General features: G+C 43.0%; 1 protein-coding gene and 1 long non-coding RNA gene across 2 annotated transcripts; both read left to right on the forward strand.

Annotated features, from left to right (window-relative positions):
• Window positions 1-9,658: 9,658 nt before the first annotated feature.
• On the forward strand, window positions 9,659-10,721 carry LOC114429755 (dynein heavy chain 7, axonemal-like). The gene is made up of 4 exons (XM_028398385.1): window positions 9,659-9,677; window positions 9,788-9,947; window positions 10,070-10,103; window positions 10,500-10,721. Exons 2-4 carry the CDS (start codon window positions 9,799-9,801, stop codon window positions 10,719-10,721), a joined length of 405 nt encoding a protein of 134 aa, XP_028254186.1. The 5' UTR covers window positions 9,659-9,677; window positions 9,788-9,798.
• Window positions 10,722-10,780: 59 nt separating this feature from the next.
• LOC114429768 (uncharacterized) lies at window positions 10,781-11,490 on the forward strand. Its single transcript, XR_003669925.1, has 3 exons — window positions 10,781-10,842; window positions 11,031-11,156; window positions 11,370-11,490. It is a non-coding gene; the product is annotated as an uncharacterized LOC114429768 (long non-coding RNA).
• Window positions 11,491-12,800: the final 1,310 nt, after the last annotated feature.

Consider the following 12,800-nt stretch of genomic DNA (forward strand, 5'->3'; position numbering starts at 1 on the left):
GAGTTCATAGATGTCTGCATCATATTAACAGCAGAGTGTGTAAATGTAAACTTCATTTCCTCTTTCCATCATGTTAAAGCTCTTCAAATCCTCTTACTGCTCTGCAGACGCTCAGCCAGCTCCTCCTGCTTCATCCTCCTCAGGAAGTGCACTGTGATCTGCACTAATGACTCTCTGCTGCTCCTCTGCTCTTCATCCTCCTCATCCTCCCTCTGACTCTCTGAGCATTCTGGGTAATCTGGACTCAGGAGCTTCTGGATCTTCTTCAGCTCATCCTTCACAAACCTGACAATGTTCTCCTCCAGCAGCTGGAACAGAACAACAGAGTATAAACTCTCAGACTTTGAGGAGCAGAATAACAGTTTAGTGTTTCATGATATTACAGCTTATGTTCATACATGTATTACTTGAATCTACAACATTAGATATGAAGTGTTGTGTATGCACAGCTGCTGTAGTTATAAGTATTACTACCACAGTTCTGTCTCTGTGAATGCTTGCTCAGGGGTCAGGCTCTGGGTCTCTGTAGAGCACCAGGACTGTTGTGTTGTAGTTAGAAGCTGTTTGTACTCACCATAAATATGGCGTCCTGAGCAGGAGTCTGAACACTGGGTTGCTGCAGTCTGTGACAGAAACATCAGCATTTAACAACACAATCACTTCACTAAGTGTTTTGATGTGTTTTCACTTTAAACAGATACACAACAGTCAACAGACTGGTGACAAACAAGCATTGTTGTATTAAAAATGAAAACTATCCCAACTCCACACATCCAGCTCATGTTGAACCTGTTGCTGCTGCTTTAATGACTGAAGCACAGCTTTAAGAGTTCCATTCCACTTCCACTGTCATCATATGTTCACATTGATTTAGACCAGGGGGGTTCAATTAAAGTCCCTGAGGTCCAGCTGTTCACATTTGCTCCAAGTCAAAGGTCTGAACTGATGTCTAGCTTGTGTCTTATTAGCTTCCCCTATGTCCACATGTTCATATGTTTCAGTAATATCTATTGTCAGTTTTCAATGCAGGAAATGTTTACCTGGGGCACAGCTAGCTCTGTTACCATGAATAAAAGTAGTCCCAGGCAAATACATTGAAGGCCTTTATTTCAGATTAAAGAAAACTGAAACCTCAGACTGAAATAAATACAAAGTGCAACAGTCAATGGACTGGTGAAGAAAATTAATTAATACACAAAATGTGTGTATTAAAAATGAAAACTATCCTGACTCCACACTGTTCAGCTGCATCCAGCAGGTTTGTAATTTGTTCTTCTTCACATATTCTGCTTTAATGGCTGCCAGCACAGCTGTAAGAGTTCAGTTAAATCTTCCACTCACCATGTTTCTCTTTCTTTAACATTAGGCGATGTGCAGCAGGATGGGTTTGTAATGAATCGCAGTCAGACAATGTTGCAGTGTCATGATATAGAGTGTATATCATGTGTTATGACTAAGTCATATTTTGTGTGTGTGAGTGTTCTCCCTCCCCGCCAACAGGGGGGAGCATACTATTGGTTCTGCAGCTGGATGACATGGAGCTCGAGGATTGGAGGACACAGATGGGCTCTGAATTTAAAAACCCTCCACATCAGCCACCCGATGCTCTTGCCCTCCTCTCCACATCTCGAGAAGACTGCACTCGATTTTTGCTTGTATATTAGACATTAGACTGTGAATATTAATTTATGTAATTTAGACTCGTCGTTTGATTTTGGCTTTACCTAGAGTAATTGAATTTAAGTTATTATTACATACCAGGCACATTTGAGTAGGGGTGAGAAGCCGTTTTTGTTTATTCGTTTTCTCCTGTTTTTTGTTAGGAAGTCAGGGAAGTCACCTGTATTTTTGTTTGAATCTCTTTTCTTTTGTTCAGGAAAGACAGGAGCTGAGAACCTTAGTTGTTTTGTTTGTTATTTTGGCATTGCTCACCCTGAAGGTTTCTGTTGTCTCGGTTCGTTTATAAATACATTTATATAAATTCCATTCGTCGTTGATATTTTTTCATATCTACCTTGGGAGTCGGAACAGGAGGGAAGAGTCACTTTATGCTACAACTAGGTTTCCCCTAGGCCGGTTGTAACATAAATTGGGGGCTCGTCGATTCTTTTGAAAGCGTGTTGGTAAGTAAAACGTTTGTTATCGGTAAGTTAAATTTGGCTCGTTCGTGTTTTGATTCGTGTCAGTAAGTAATTGGCAATTCGTCGTTTTTTTTGGAATATTGTATTTTTCATATTACTCTGCATAATACTGGTTGACAGTTTTGCTCTGAATATGGAGTTTGATCTAGAGTATTTTGTGAAGAATCCTACAGTCCAGCAGTTGGACAAGTGTAGGAAGGTGGCTTTATTAATGATTGCTGCGCGTTTTCAGGTCAGAGTGCCTCAAAACATTAAAAAGGAGGAACTGAAAGAGCTTTTGCAGGAAAAGCTGGTGGAGGAAGGTCTGTGTGTGTCTGTGCCCTCTGTAGAGGAGGCGGCGAAAGCTGACGTGAGCTCCCGTGACACGGTGCGGCCCAGCCCAACCGCTCCCTCTGGTCCGTCTGTTACGCCTGCTATGACGGCAGAGGAGATGCAGCTAACTCTCAGAATAAAAGAAATTGATTTGAGAAATCGCGAGTTAGAGGTGGAGGCCATGCACCTGAAGGTGAGGGCCTTAGAGCTAGAGCGTCTCCCCTCTGCGACTCCACACCCATCTGCCTCACGACAGGTTCCTCATTCTCCTCGTGACACATTTGATGTGAGCAAGCACATTGCTTTAGTGCCACCATTCAGAGAGTCTGAGGTGGATTGCTATTTTAGTGCCTTTGAAAGAATCGCAACCACTCTGAATTGGCCGGTTGTAACACATGACACTGCAGACCTTTGTTATTTCCTTTACTTAAAGCCTTCAGAAACCACCATGAGATGATAACATGACAACATAAATACATACTGATACTTTCTATTATACATCTACAAACACAGACCTGCTTATGGGTCTTTTACAGAGCCAAGCAGACCCACATGATCATTGAAGAACTCTGCTAAGTTACAGAAACAGGACTTAAAGTGGTATCAACATTTTTGAAATGTTCACTTTTCATGGACACAGAGCTGGATCAGTGTCCATGATGGCCACTACAAGAGACTGAAAAACTGTTATCACACAATTTATTTGATCACAATTTGACCAAATTCAACCAAAAATACCGAAGAACAGAAGCCACCTTAAAGTTCTGCACAGGCTGTGTTCAAGTCAGAATAATCAGCAGTGTGAGGTACGTGCAAAAATCCAAACCAGGACCCTGGGAATCTGAGGAGGAGGAGACTAGCTCCTAGCTACATATAGGCTGACAGCTACAGTCGTTTTGGGAAGTTGGTCAAACTTTCTATATTTCTGCATAAATATGACCCGAAACACGATCAATGCTGAATTCTGCAGGCCGACAAAACATAGCTGAGCTAGACAACAGAAAAATGCATAAACCGCTAGCGATTAGCACAATGCTAATTTGCATTGAAAAACCCATAAGGTCGCTAGCGCTATTAGCGTCACACTTTTAACCCGTTTTCTTAAACTTAAATAACTTAAAGTGCCTCCTATGAGCGCATGACGTAAGGTAAGGGCTTATGAAACATAATACTTACAGACAGATATTCTCAGACGACTAAAAAACATGTAGCAGGATGAAAAAACACAGCAGAAACTTTCCACTTGGCTCTGGAACCATTATGCTACTACGGAAGCCTCGTAGGACAATCTCAACTCAAACATAGAATTTTGGCTGACTATAGGGGGCAGCACAATAATATTTACATACAGTGTATGAATCTATCATTTATTTAAATGTTTTATTACTGAAATGTCTTTCCATACTTTGTTTCAGTGGGCTGCCTTTCTAGTACAGTGAGGCAGATGTTTAAGTCATGTTTATGCAGACATATAGAAGATTTTAAATGATTCATACACGTTGAAGCAGCACTGTAAATATGCATTACTCTGTGCTACAGATGCTCCAAACCATCAACCACCTGCAGAGCAAACAGACACATACAACCCCAAGAGTCCAGCAGAGCTCATCACAGCATGGAGACACTTCCAGAGTGATTCTTACCTTTGATCATCAGATGGCTGATCAGCTTTGAATTCAATGGGCTCAAACATCGACCGATCACTTTTCATGGACACACAGCTGGGTCCAGGTCCAGCAGAGTCTGCTCTCACATCCTGGATCCTGATAGAATCACAAACACTGACTCTGAGCTTCTTCTGGAAAAATGCTGCTGAACATCATGTTACACTTTAAATGTTTAATAATGATGGAAACAAACTGCAGCTGTGACATTAACTCTGACCTTTGACCCTCAGATGGATCAACAGCTTTGAAATTAATGTCCTGATCCTTTGACCAATCACTCTTCATGGACACACAGCTGGCAGGTCCAGGTCCAGGTCCAGGTCCAGGTCCAGGTCCAGCAGAGTGTGCAGTGTGCTGCTGCTTTGTTCTTGAACACACAGATGTGTGAATAATGTGAGTGTGAGCTCTGACATGGAGAAGAGTCATGGACAGTCAGAGACGGTCCTCTTACCTCTGAGCTTTGGTCCGGCTCTCATGGTCCCCACACAGAGGGCTTTTAGAGGGAGGGACTCCCTCCTCTCTGTCCTCACACTGACTCATAGCAGAGCTCACACCTTCACACAAACACAGCAACATGACACAGAAACACACAGTCAGCATGTTGTTATTGATCCTTCATGTAGATGCTAACAGGCTAATCATGCTGTTAGCTTAGCATCAGAGCCTCAGACCAGGTTTGGTTCTCAGGCTTTTATTTTGGTGAGTCTGTAAACACACCAACATCTCTGATGCTGTTATTATTGATGTCACATGCTGTAAGTGGAACAGTGCACACACACATTCAGTGTTTGCTTCAGAATTCTGTCACTTCTCTCCATGTGTGAACATGTGAATAAATGAACATGTGTTCATGTGTGTTTCTGTCACAGTGTGAACAGACTGAGTGAAGCACTGAGACCTTCCTCTGTAACAGTCTGTGGAGTGTTTTCTATAGAAAGGACAAACACATGAGCAGCTACTGTCTGAGCTCTGAGGACTGACACACTTCTCCTCATGGCAAATATTAGATTCACATATTTATGAACCCTTGAAGAGAAAATGTTTCTTCTGATGAGTTTCAATCATCGATATGAATTCATGAAAAATAAAACGCAGCACAGGCGCGTCAAACCTGAAACAGACTGATCTGATAAAGTCAGAATAAAGCGACCTTTTCTCCGCTTGAAGCTTTGAACGAGTCGATCTGAGTTTCAGAGCAAATGAAGCTGCTGAACTTTACAGAGAGAACGATCAACAGAGACGCTTGTTGTTGGTTCCGCGTTTCAGGGACTTACTACAATAAAGATCCATCAGTTACAGGCAGCAAAGATCAATGAGGTGATCACACTGATGATTGATCAGATATCGACAGACTCACCTGCTGAATCAGTCCTGACTTCCAGAAGTTTCCACCTTCGTGTGTGAAGCTGCTGGTTCTGCTGCAGTCTGTCTGACAGGAGCTCAAAAACCAAAGTAAGTCCACAGAAGCCACGCCTTTAAACCAGGACACGTCTCCAGCAGGGGGCGCCCTCACACTGGAAACATGAAGCTGATTTTTACAGCAGCCTCCCTGTTGTTGCTCTGTCTGTGTCTGTTTACATGATAACAGCTGTGACACAAACAGAACAGTGATGGACTTTATTCAACCTGCTCAGCGAGAGAAGCAGCGAGCAGCTCTGATAGAAGTCTGTCTGCACCATCATCAGGGTCTGATGCTGCTGCAACAGCCGGACTCTGGGACAAAGTGACGTCAGCAGATGTCGGGTTGTCCTCTGAGTCTCTGAAGCAACATGCGGCTCAGCTGGAAAACAGCTTCTGATGGAGCTCTGATAGTCTGACTTCATCTCTGAGAGGAAGAAGAGGGAGAAGCCGCTGCGCAGCGCGCGGACTCTCTCCAGCAGCAAAGTGCAGAGATCATCAGAGCTCCACATGAGCTGAACATGAAGAGACACAGTCCGCTAGCAGCTCCTTCACTGTCGGCCTGCAGCGCTGCTCCCACACTCATCTGGACTCTTTCATCCACACACAGAAAACACGAGCGGAACATTCAGCCTGCAGAGGAGCTGCCTTGGATTGAGTCTCCGCGGTTCTCATGGTGTGTTCACGGACCGCCTCCCGCTCTCAGCTGATCATAACTACACTCTGACTGTGCTTGTGTTGCAGCTACGAACTGAACATGGCAGAAAAGTCAGAGAGCAACAAACTGCTGTCTTACATTCATCCTTCAGCTCTGTGTTCTAAGAGTCTGAGAATATGTGGTTTCCTTTATTTACAGTGGTGCATGTCATGTGACTTTACTTATGCAACATGTATGATAATGTTCTGTCTCCTCTCATTTCCAGACGTGCAGCCAAAAACATGTGCAGTGATGATATGTGACGGTATCATCATGGTCTCAGAGAGAAGAGCTGAGTGTGTCTGTTCTGATCTGTGGATGCTTGTGTCTCTTCTCCCCTGTAGTTTCTGCTTGTTGCTCCGTCACACGCCCTCTGCTGGTGAGCCGCGTCATTACACACAACCGCTCATGTAATGAGGAGAATTTATAACTTTTGACTTTATGTGGAGGAGGGATTGATTTTGGAATGAGGAGGCTGCAACCTGCGATGGTACCACTAGATGTCAGCTTTTCACAGCATAGGTGGTTCAGTGGTAGAATTCTCGCCTGCCTACAGATTACAAAGAGCACACTGTATATTTACATGTCATCCAGGTCATGTTCATAGAGACCACTGAAGCAAGGCGTCTGGACTTGTAGAGTTTTCTTGAAGACGTTTCTCTGCTCCTCCAAGCAGCTTCATCAGTTCTACCTGTTGGTGGGAAACATGGTTTATATGTGTTGAGGACCTCAGTGGGTGGGTCTGGGTGAAACTTACAAACAATAGCACTAAATGTGTCCATACTTACCTGTGTTGGTCTGGCTGACTGAGTCTGCTGTTTCTAATGACTGGCTAACGACTACAAAGATGATGTCTGAGGCCACCTCCTCTGTTAAGGACAGAGGTTTGCACATACTCACAGCAAGAACACAGGGCTGTCGACCAGTCCCCTCCAGCAGTCTCATAGTCGTTAGCCAGTTGCTATCTGTTAGCTTTGCATTGTTGAGGACAAGACGGCAAGTGACTGAAGATGTGCATCCATATTAATGGAGGTCCACATGTCTGAAGTCAGACTCCCTCCCTCCACCCTCTGCAGTTGAGCCTCGGCCTCCTTCTCATATTTGTCATCCACCATCTTCTTTAGAGCCTTTCTAGAAGGCAGGCTGGATGTGGGGTCTGGCTTTCCCACAGATCAGCCACTATAGAGAAAGACTGGGGGGCTTTCACCACATGAACAAGTGTAGCAGAATGTGTACTCCCACAGTGGAGAACGGCTCCATGGTGATGATCAAACAACGGTACGAGAAGCCGACACCAGCGGCTATAGTTAAGTGCATCCCGGGGGCCAGGGCGGAAACTTAAAGCTGCTGGAGAAAGATAAGCACACAGTGGGAGTGGCACACAGGATGAGCTGTAAGGTCTTATACAGACAGGTGTGTGTCTGTCCTCATCAAGTCCAATCAGTATCATCAAAGACAGCTGGACTCAGATGAAGGTGTAGAACCATCTGAAGGACGATCAGAAGAAATGGACGCACCTGAGTTCAATATATGAGAGTCACAGCAAAGGCTCTGATACTTAGGACCATGTCATATTTCACTTTGTCTTTTTAACACATCTGCAAACACGTCAACAGCTCTGTGTGTTTCTGTCAGTATGGGGAGCTGTGTGGACATTAACTCTCTGCCACATATACTGTGCCATGTGTGAAGTGATAATAAAATGTGAATTTACTATAAAGAACTTTACTTATCATCCCTGTTATAAGTGACTGTGTGTGTGTGTGTTTGATGGAGTGTGTAATGTCTGCTCAGTGTTACTGATGCTGCTGTGTGTGATCTGAAAACTGATCAAACTGTGATGTGTCTGATGCTGACAGCAGAATCAGAGGATGCATCTAAATGATGATGTCATATGGTTCCTAAAAGGGAGCCACAGAGGCTCTGTCTGCTTCCTGCCTCACCTGCAGACAATCCTCCAATCAGACGCCTGTTTCCACGGCCCTCATCAAGCTGCACTGTCAGCACATCTGCATGTAGCTGCTGCTGTGTGGACTCTGACCTCCTCCTGCTCTCTGCTTTGTAACTAAATAATAGAAAATAAAATAATAACTCCAATAATGTCCTGTTACTCTTTGAATGTTACATACAACTTGACAGAACCTTTGTCAATGCAAGCTGATTGAATTTGTTGTCCTATATTAGCACTGTGCATTAGAGTACTGTTTTAAGATAAGATAAAACTTTATTAATCCCGAAGGAAGTTCTTGTGCCAGAGGTATCAAGTTACATTAAATGCAGTTAAGTACAGAGTATCAGAGTATAAGTGTCACTATAATCCAATCAGAGTACAGTACACAGTATGAGCACAATATATGATACATGGATACAAATATGGAGATATAAGGTGCTAAGTAAACAGAAATATAGACCTCGTAGTCTCAGTCTACCGCTGAATGTGCTCCTGTAGGACAGCAGTGTGTCCTGCAGGGGGTGAGACGTGTTGTTACGAATACTGAGGAGTTTCCTCAGCATCCTCCTCTCCGTCCCCTCCACCACAGACTCAGACTGTTAAACTGCAAAAATCAAAGACCATGATTCTAACAGTGTTGCCTCCTCCAAGTAGGTGTGTGCTCTGTGCAGCAGGTAGATGATGGCGTCCTCCACTCCAATACCAGGCGGGTAAGAAAACTGCAGGGGGTCCAGCGATGGTTCCACAACAGCACCAGGTGTTTCAGGACCAGCCTCTCCAGAGACTTCATCACATGTGGAGTCAGAGCAACTGGTCTGTAGTCGCTGTGTGTGCTCGGATGTTTGGTCTTTGGAACAGGAATGCCTGGTGTAAAATAATATGGTTCAATATTACAGAACATGTACATTATATCAATATACACTGATGCACACTGACAGTTTGTTAATGTATATTGATTAATATTGTATGTGGTCTATTTTGACATTATATTTATTGATGTACATTGATGGATGTTACATTGATATTGAATTGGGAAATGTATTTAATGCAGCTAGTAATAATCATGTTATCTGTGTGCACCCTAACTGAAACCCTGGCCCTGTGTCTCAGCCGCCGTTTGAGTGCGTCCACAGGGACAGTGTGAATCGTGCCTTCCCTGTCTTCCAGTCTACTGATGATTCGCCTGTGCCATGCTAGGTTGTTCCCGCCCCTCCATACTGTCAATAAACGGCGAGCTGAGCCAAAACAGAAGTGGATTTTGTCTTCATATAAAAAATACTAGGCTATCTAATAATAATAATAATAATAATAATAATAGGCTGTCAGCTGACAGTTTTATTCATTTGCTTTCATTGGAATTTGTTTTGAAAGAATAAACATTAAAGTTACATAATAAACTCAATGTTGTTTTGCAGTGAGTATGACAGGACAGCCAGCCCCTGTAAACCAGAGCGGTGGAGTACAACTTCCACGGGGAAAAGAACCACGGGGAGCTGAAGCAGCTTCCACACGTGGGTGTAGTACTCACACATGTTATTCACATTTTGACTGATAATCAATTCATATCATTTGATACTGCTGTGAGTGTGATGGTGCATCTGTTTGCCATCATGTCCTCCAGAAGATGTGTTGATGGAAGACAGTGGACCCAGTAGAAGTTTTGAGAAAGCCCAGAGAAGAAGGGCGGCATGGATCCGTGGGGGTTCCAGCATGTACAGAAAGCCTCAGGCACAGCTTCATAAAAGGCATATGGATATCCAAGAACAGCTGAGGACAATCCGGCAAGTAATCGGTTCAGAGTCTGTCGAGGGTTCATTTCATGTCCGACTGAGGATAGAGTTACTAATTATTTTCATTTCACACTGACAGTCATTGCACCTTTTCTGTTCTTCTATCATTTCAGCCAGCAGAAGGAGGAAGACGACACAGATAACATGGTAAAAACACATTATCACCAAGTCGATGCTGAAAGAGTTTCTATATGCAGGAGCCTATATATCTTAGGCCATCAGGCTGATCAGTTCCTGTGTATCTATATCATAAGCCCTCTGTGCCTTTGCCCATAATTAATGGAGGTTAAGCACCGATATAGCAGCCTATTGACTGTTGTGTTGTGTTGGTCTCAGTGGTTGTAGTTGTGTACAGATGTCTTCACCTTTTTACATTCAACAAAGTAACTCTGGTGTACATTTGTTTTGTAGTAATGACCTGGGTTTAAATTGAGCGCTAAACAAGACGATGTGCCTGTGTAGAGCAGGCACAGTGTGCAAAGGAGGTCAGTCTTATAAAATGTATACTGCCACTAACAATGATGCAATATGCTCTTCCAACAGAGGCTGAACTTCTACATCCAAAGAGGGATGGACCTCGTAAATGTGGCTCCCCTGCAGGACACATGGCTGGAAACCATTAGGGGAAGGATTCCCTGCCACCTGCAGAGCTTCAGGACAACAATGGAGCTGCTGGTGGATGAGATTAAGGATGACTATTTGACCAGCATCAAGACAATAATCTGTATTTATTCACTTACCCTCAAAAGCACGAGTCTTAAATAGATGCATCCTACATGAATCAGTTTGTGCTTCCTGTGTTTATGATTGCAGTGAAGGATTCATTTGAAGGTTTAAAGGAAAGTGACGAGGAGGAAGCAAAAGATCTGCCCCCTCACAGACTTGAGTAAGTCAGGGGGATGTGATCAGAGGACACATACATAGTAAACACTGCTTCCAATGCCTCTAATGACTGAGCCATACATGGATAACTTGTTGTCTTGGTACAAGCAAACTCGTAATAAGCTGCAATGGGAAAACGTTCGAATCATTAATTGACTGTTGTGCATTAGCTTTGTTATGCTTTCATTTTAGGGTGGAAATACTGCCAAAACCATGGAACCAATGGTTTGTCCGTGCACGAAAGAGGATGCATAACAAGCTGTATTCTATCAACCCTACCATGTTGCAGGTGATGCACATTTGGGATGTCTCTTACAAGTGAGTATGCTCTAACACATTTTTATTTACTTCATTTTATGTGATTTGGTTCTTATAAATGTAGGAGTTTGATCTTATCTTATCTTGATTATAAGCTGTATTCACAGTTACTCAGTGCATTGTGATACTCCTGTGCTATTCTCACATTTTTAACATTACTGTGGTGTAGACCTATATCCCCATTGATTTTGACCCTCTGCTTCCTACTTGCAGAACTCTCCGTCTGGTAGATGTAGAGGAGTTCCGCTGCAGAGAGGAGTCCATTGAGCTCTCTGTGTTTCAGCAGATAGTCAACCGGCAGGTTGACCATGCTAGAGGTGTCCTCCTGAAAAAGTAAGTTGACATCATGACATCACAGCAGCAGAGCTTGCCTCGGTCTCAAAGTTAATAGCTATGTGTTTATATGAGATATTGTATGAATTTGGAAATGGTTGCTATTTAAAAATAGCTTCTTAAATTGAATCTCAGGATAATAAAACAGGAACAAACTGAACTGTTCTCCTCCACATGTGATTAAAGACAGACATATATGCAGCATGACTTATGTTAACATTTCATGCTGTTGACCTAGTGCGTTGGTTTAGGTTTGAAACGTTTCTATCTTTTAAAAACGGTCACTTGCATTAAAAGCTGCTGCATTATGGGAATTGGGACTTAATGTTCTTGTCATGATCACTGTTTTATTTTGTCTGCTTCCTTTGTTTGAGTTTATTTAAAAAGGACTGTTTCTGTTTTTGATTTTTAATTAGTCATGGCTTTATTCCTCCTGTGTCCTCTGCTTCCTGTTTGATTTTGAATGCTGGTTTTCCTTTTGTGTCTGTGTGTGTTTTACGTCCTCTTGTGTTTCTTTCCTTGTTGCCTTGCACTGACTGTTTTCGCCTGTGTCTTGTCTCCTCGTTGTCAGTTTGTCGTGTGTTGTGCTGCTGTTTGATCCTGCATTACAGTGTCACTTTCTCTGTTCATGGTTGGTTGGTTAGTGTTAGTTCAGTTTTTGCCTTTTGGATTTTTGGGGATTTGTTTCAGCTTGCCTTTTGTCTAATAGACCTTTGCAAAAGGCAAACAACGCATTGAGTTCTTAGCAGCACCAAGGACTTGTTTTGAAAGAAGGTCAGGAGACACTAATACAACACGTCTGTTTTCAGACATTGCAAACTATCTTTCTTCAGTTAAGCTCTTTACCACCTGTCCAGCTCTACTCCTTGCCTTTTGTTTATTTGGTGGTATCTTAGCCTTTTGTTGCCTGCCCGTCAAACTGAACTCAAACCCTAACAGTTTTTTCAGCAATAACACAGAGCTGAGATAGCTCTGCTTCATGTTAAAGAGGAGAGAGCAATGGTCAGTTTATGGGTGTGTTCTGACATCTGTTAGCTAATATGCTCTGAATGTGGTTTTATTTCCAGCTGGCTTCTCGATGTACAAAACATTTACTTCTAGTATTTACTAGTGCCTTCCCAAAGCAATCCGGCGAACCTACTATCTTTCTTCAACTGTGCAGCAACTCTTATGACTTCCCAACTGCAGAGCCTTGCAATAGACTCAATGCAGGACTACACATGTCTGATTTCCCAAGATCCGGTAAGCTTCAATATTATAACAGTTTAGCAATGCAATGAGCTGAGCTGAAAAGATCATTTCATAAAGTCC

This window comes from Parambassis ranga, unplaced genomic scaffold, assembly GCF_900634625.1.
Source record: "Parambassis ranga unplaced genomic scaffold, fParRan2.1 scaffold_21_arrow_ctg1, whole genome shotgun sequence".
Taxonomy (NCBI): Eukaryota; Metazoa; Chordata; class Actinopteri; family Ambassidae; genus Parambassis; species Parambassis ranga.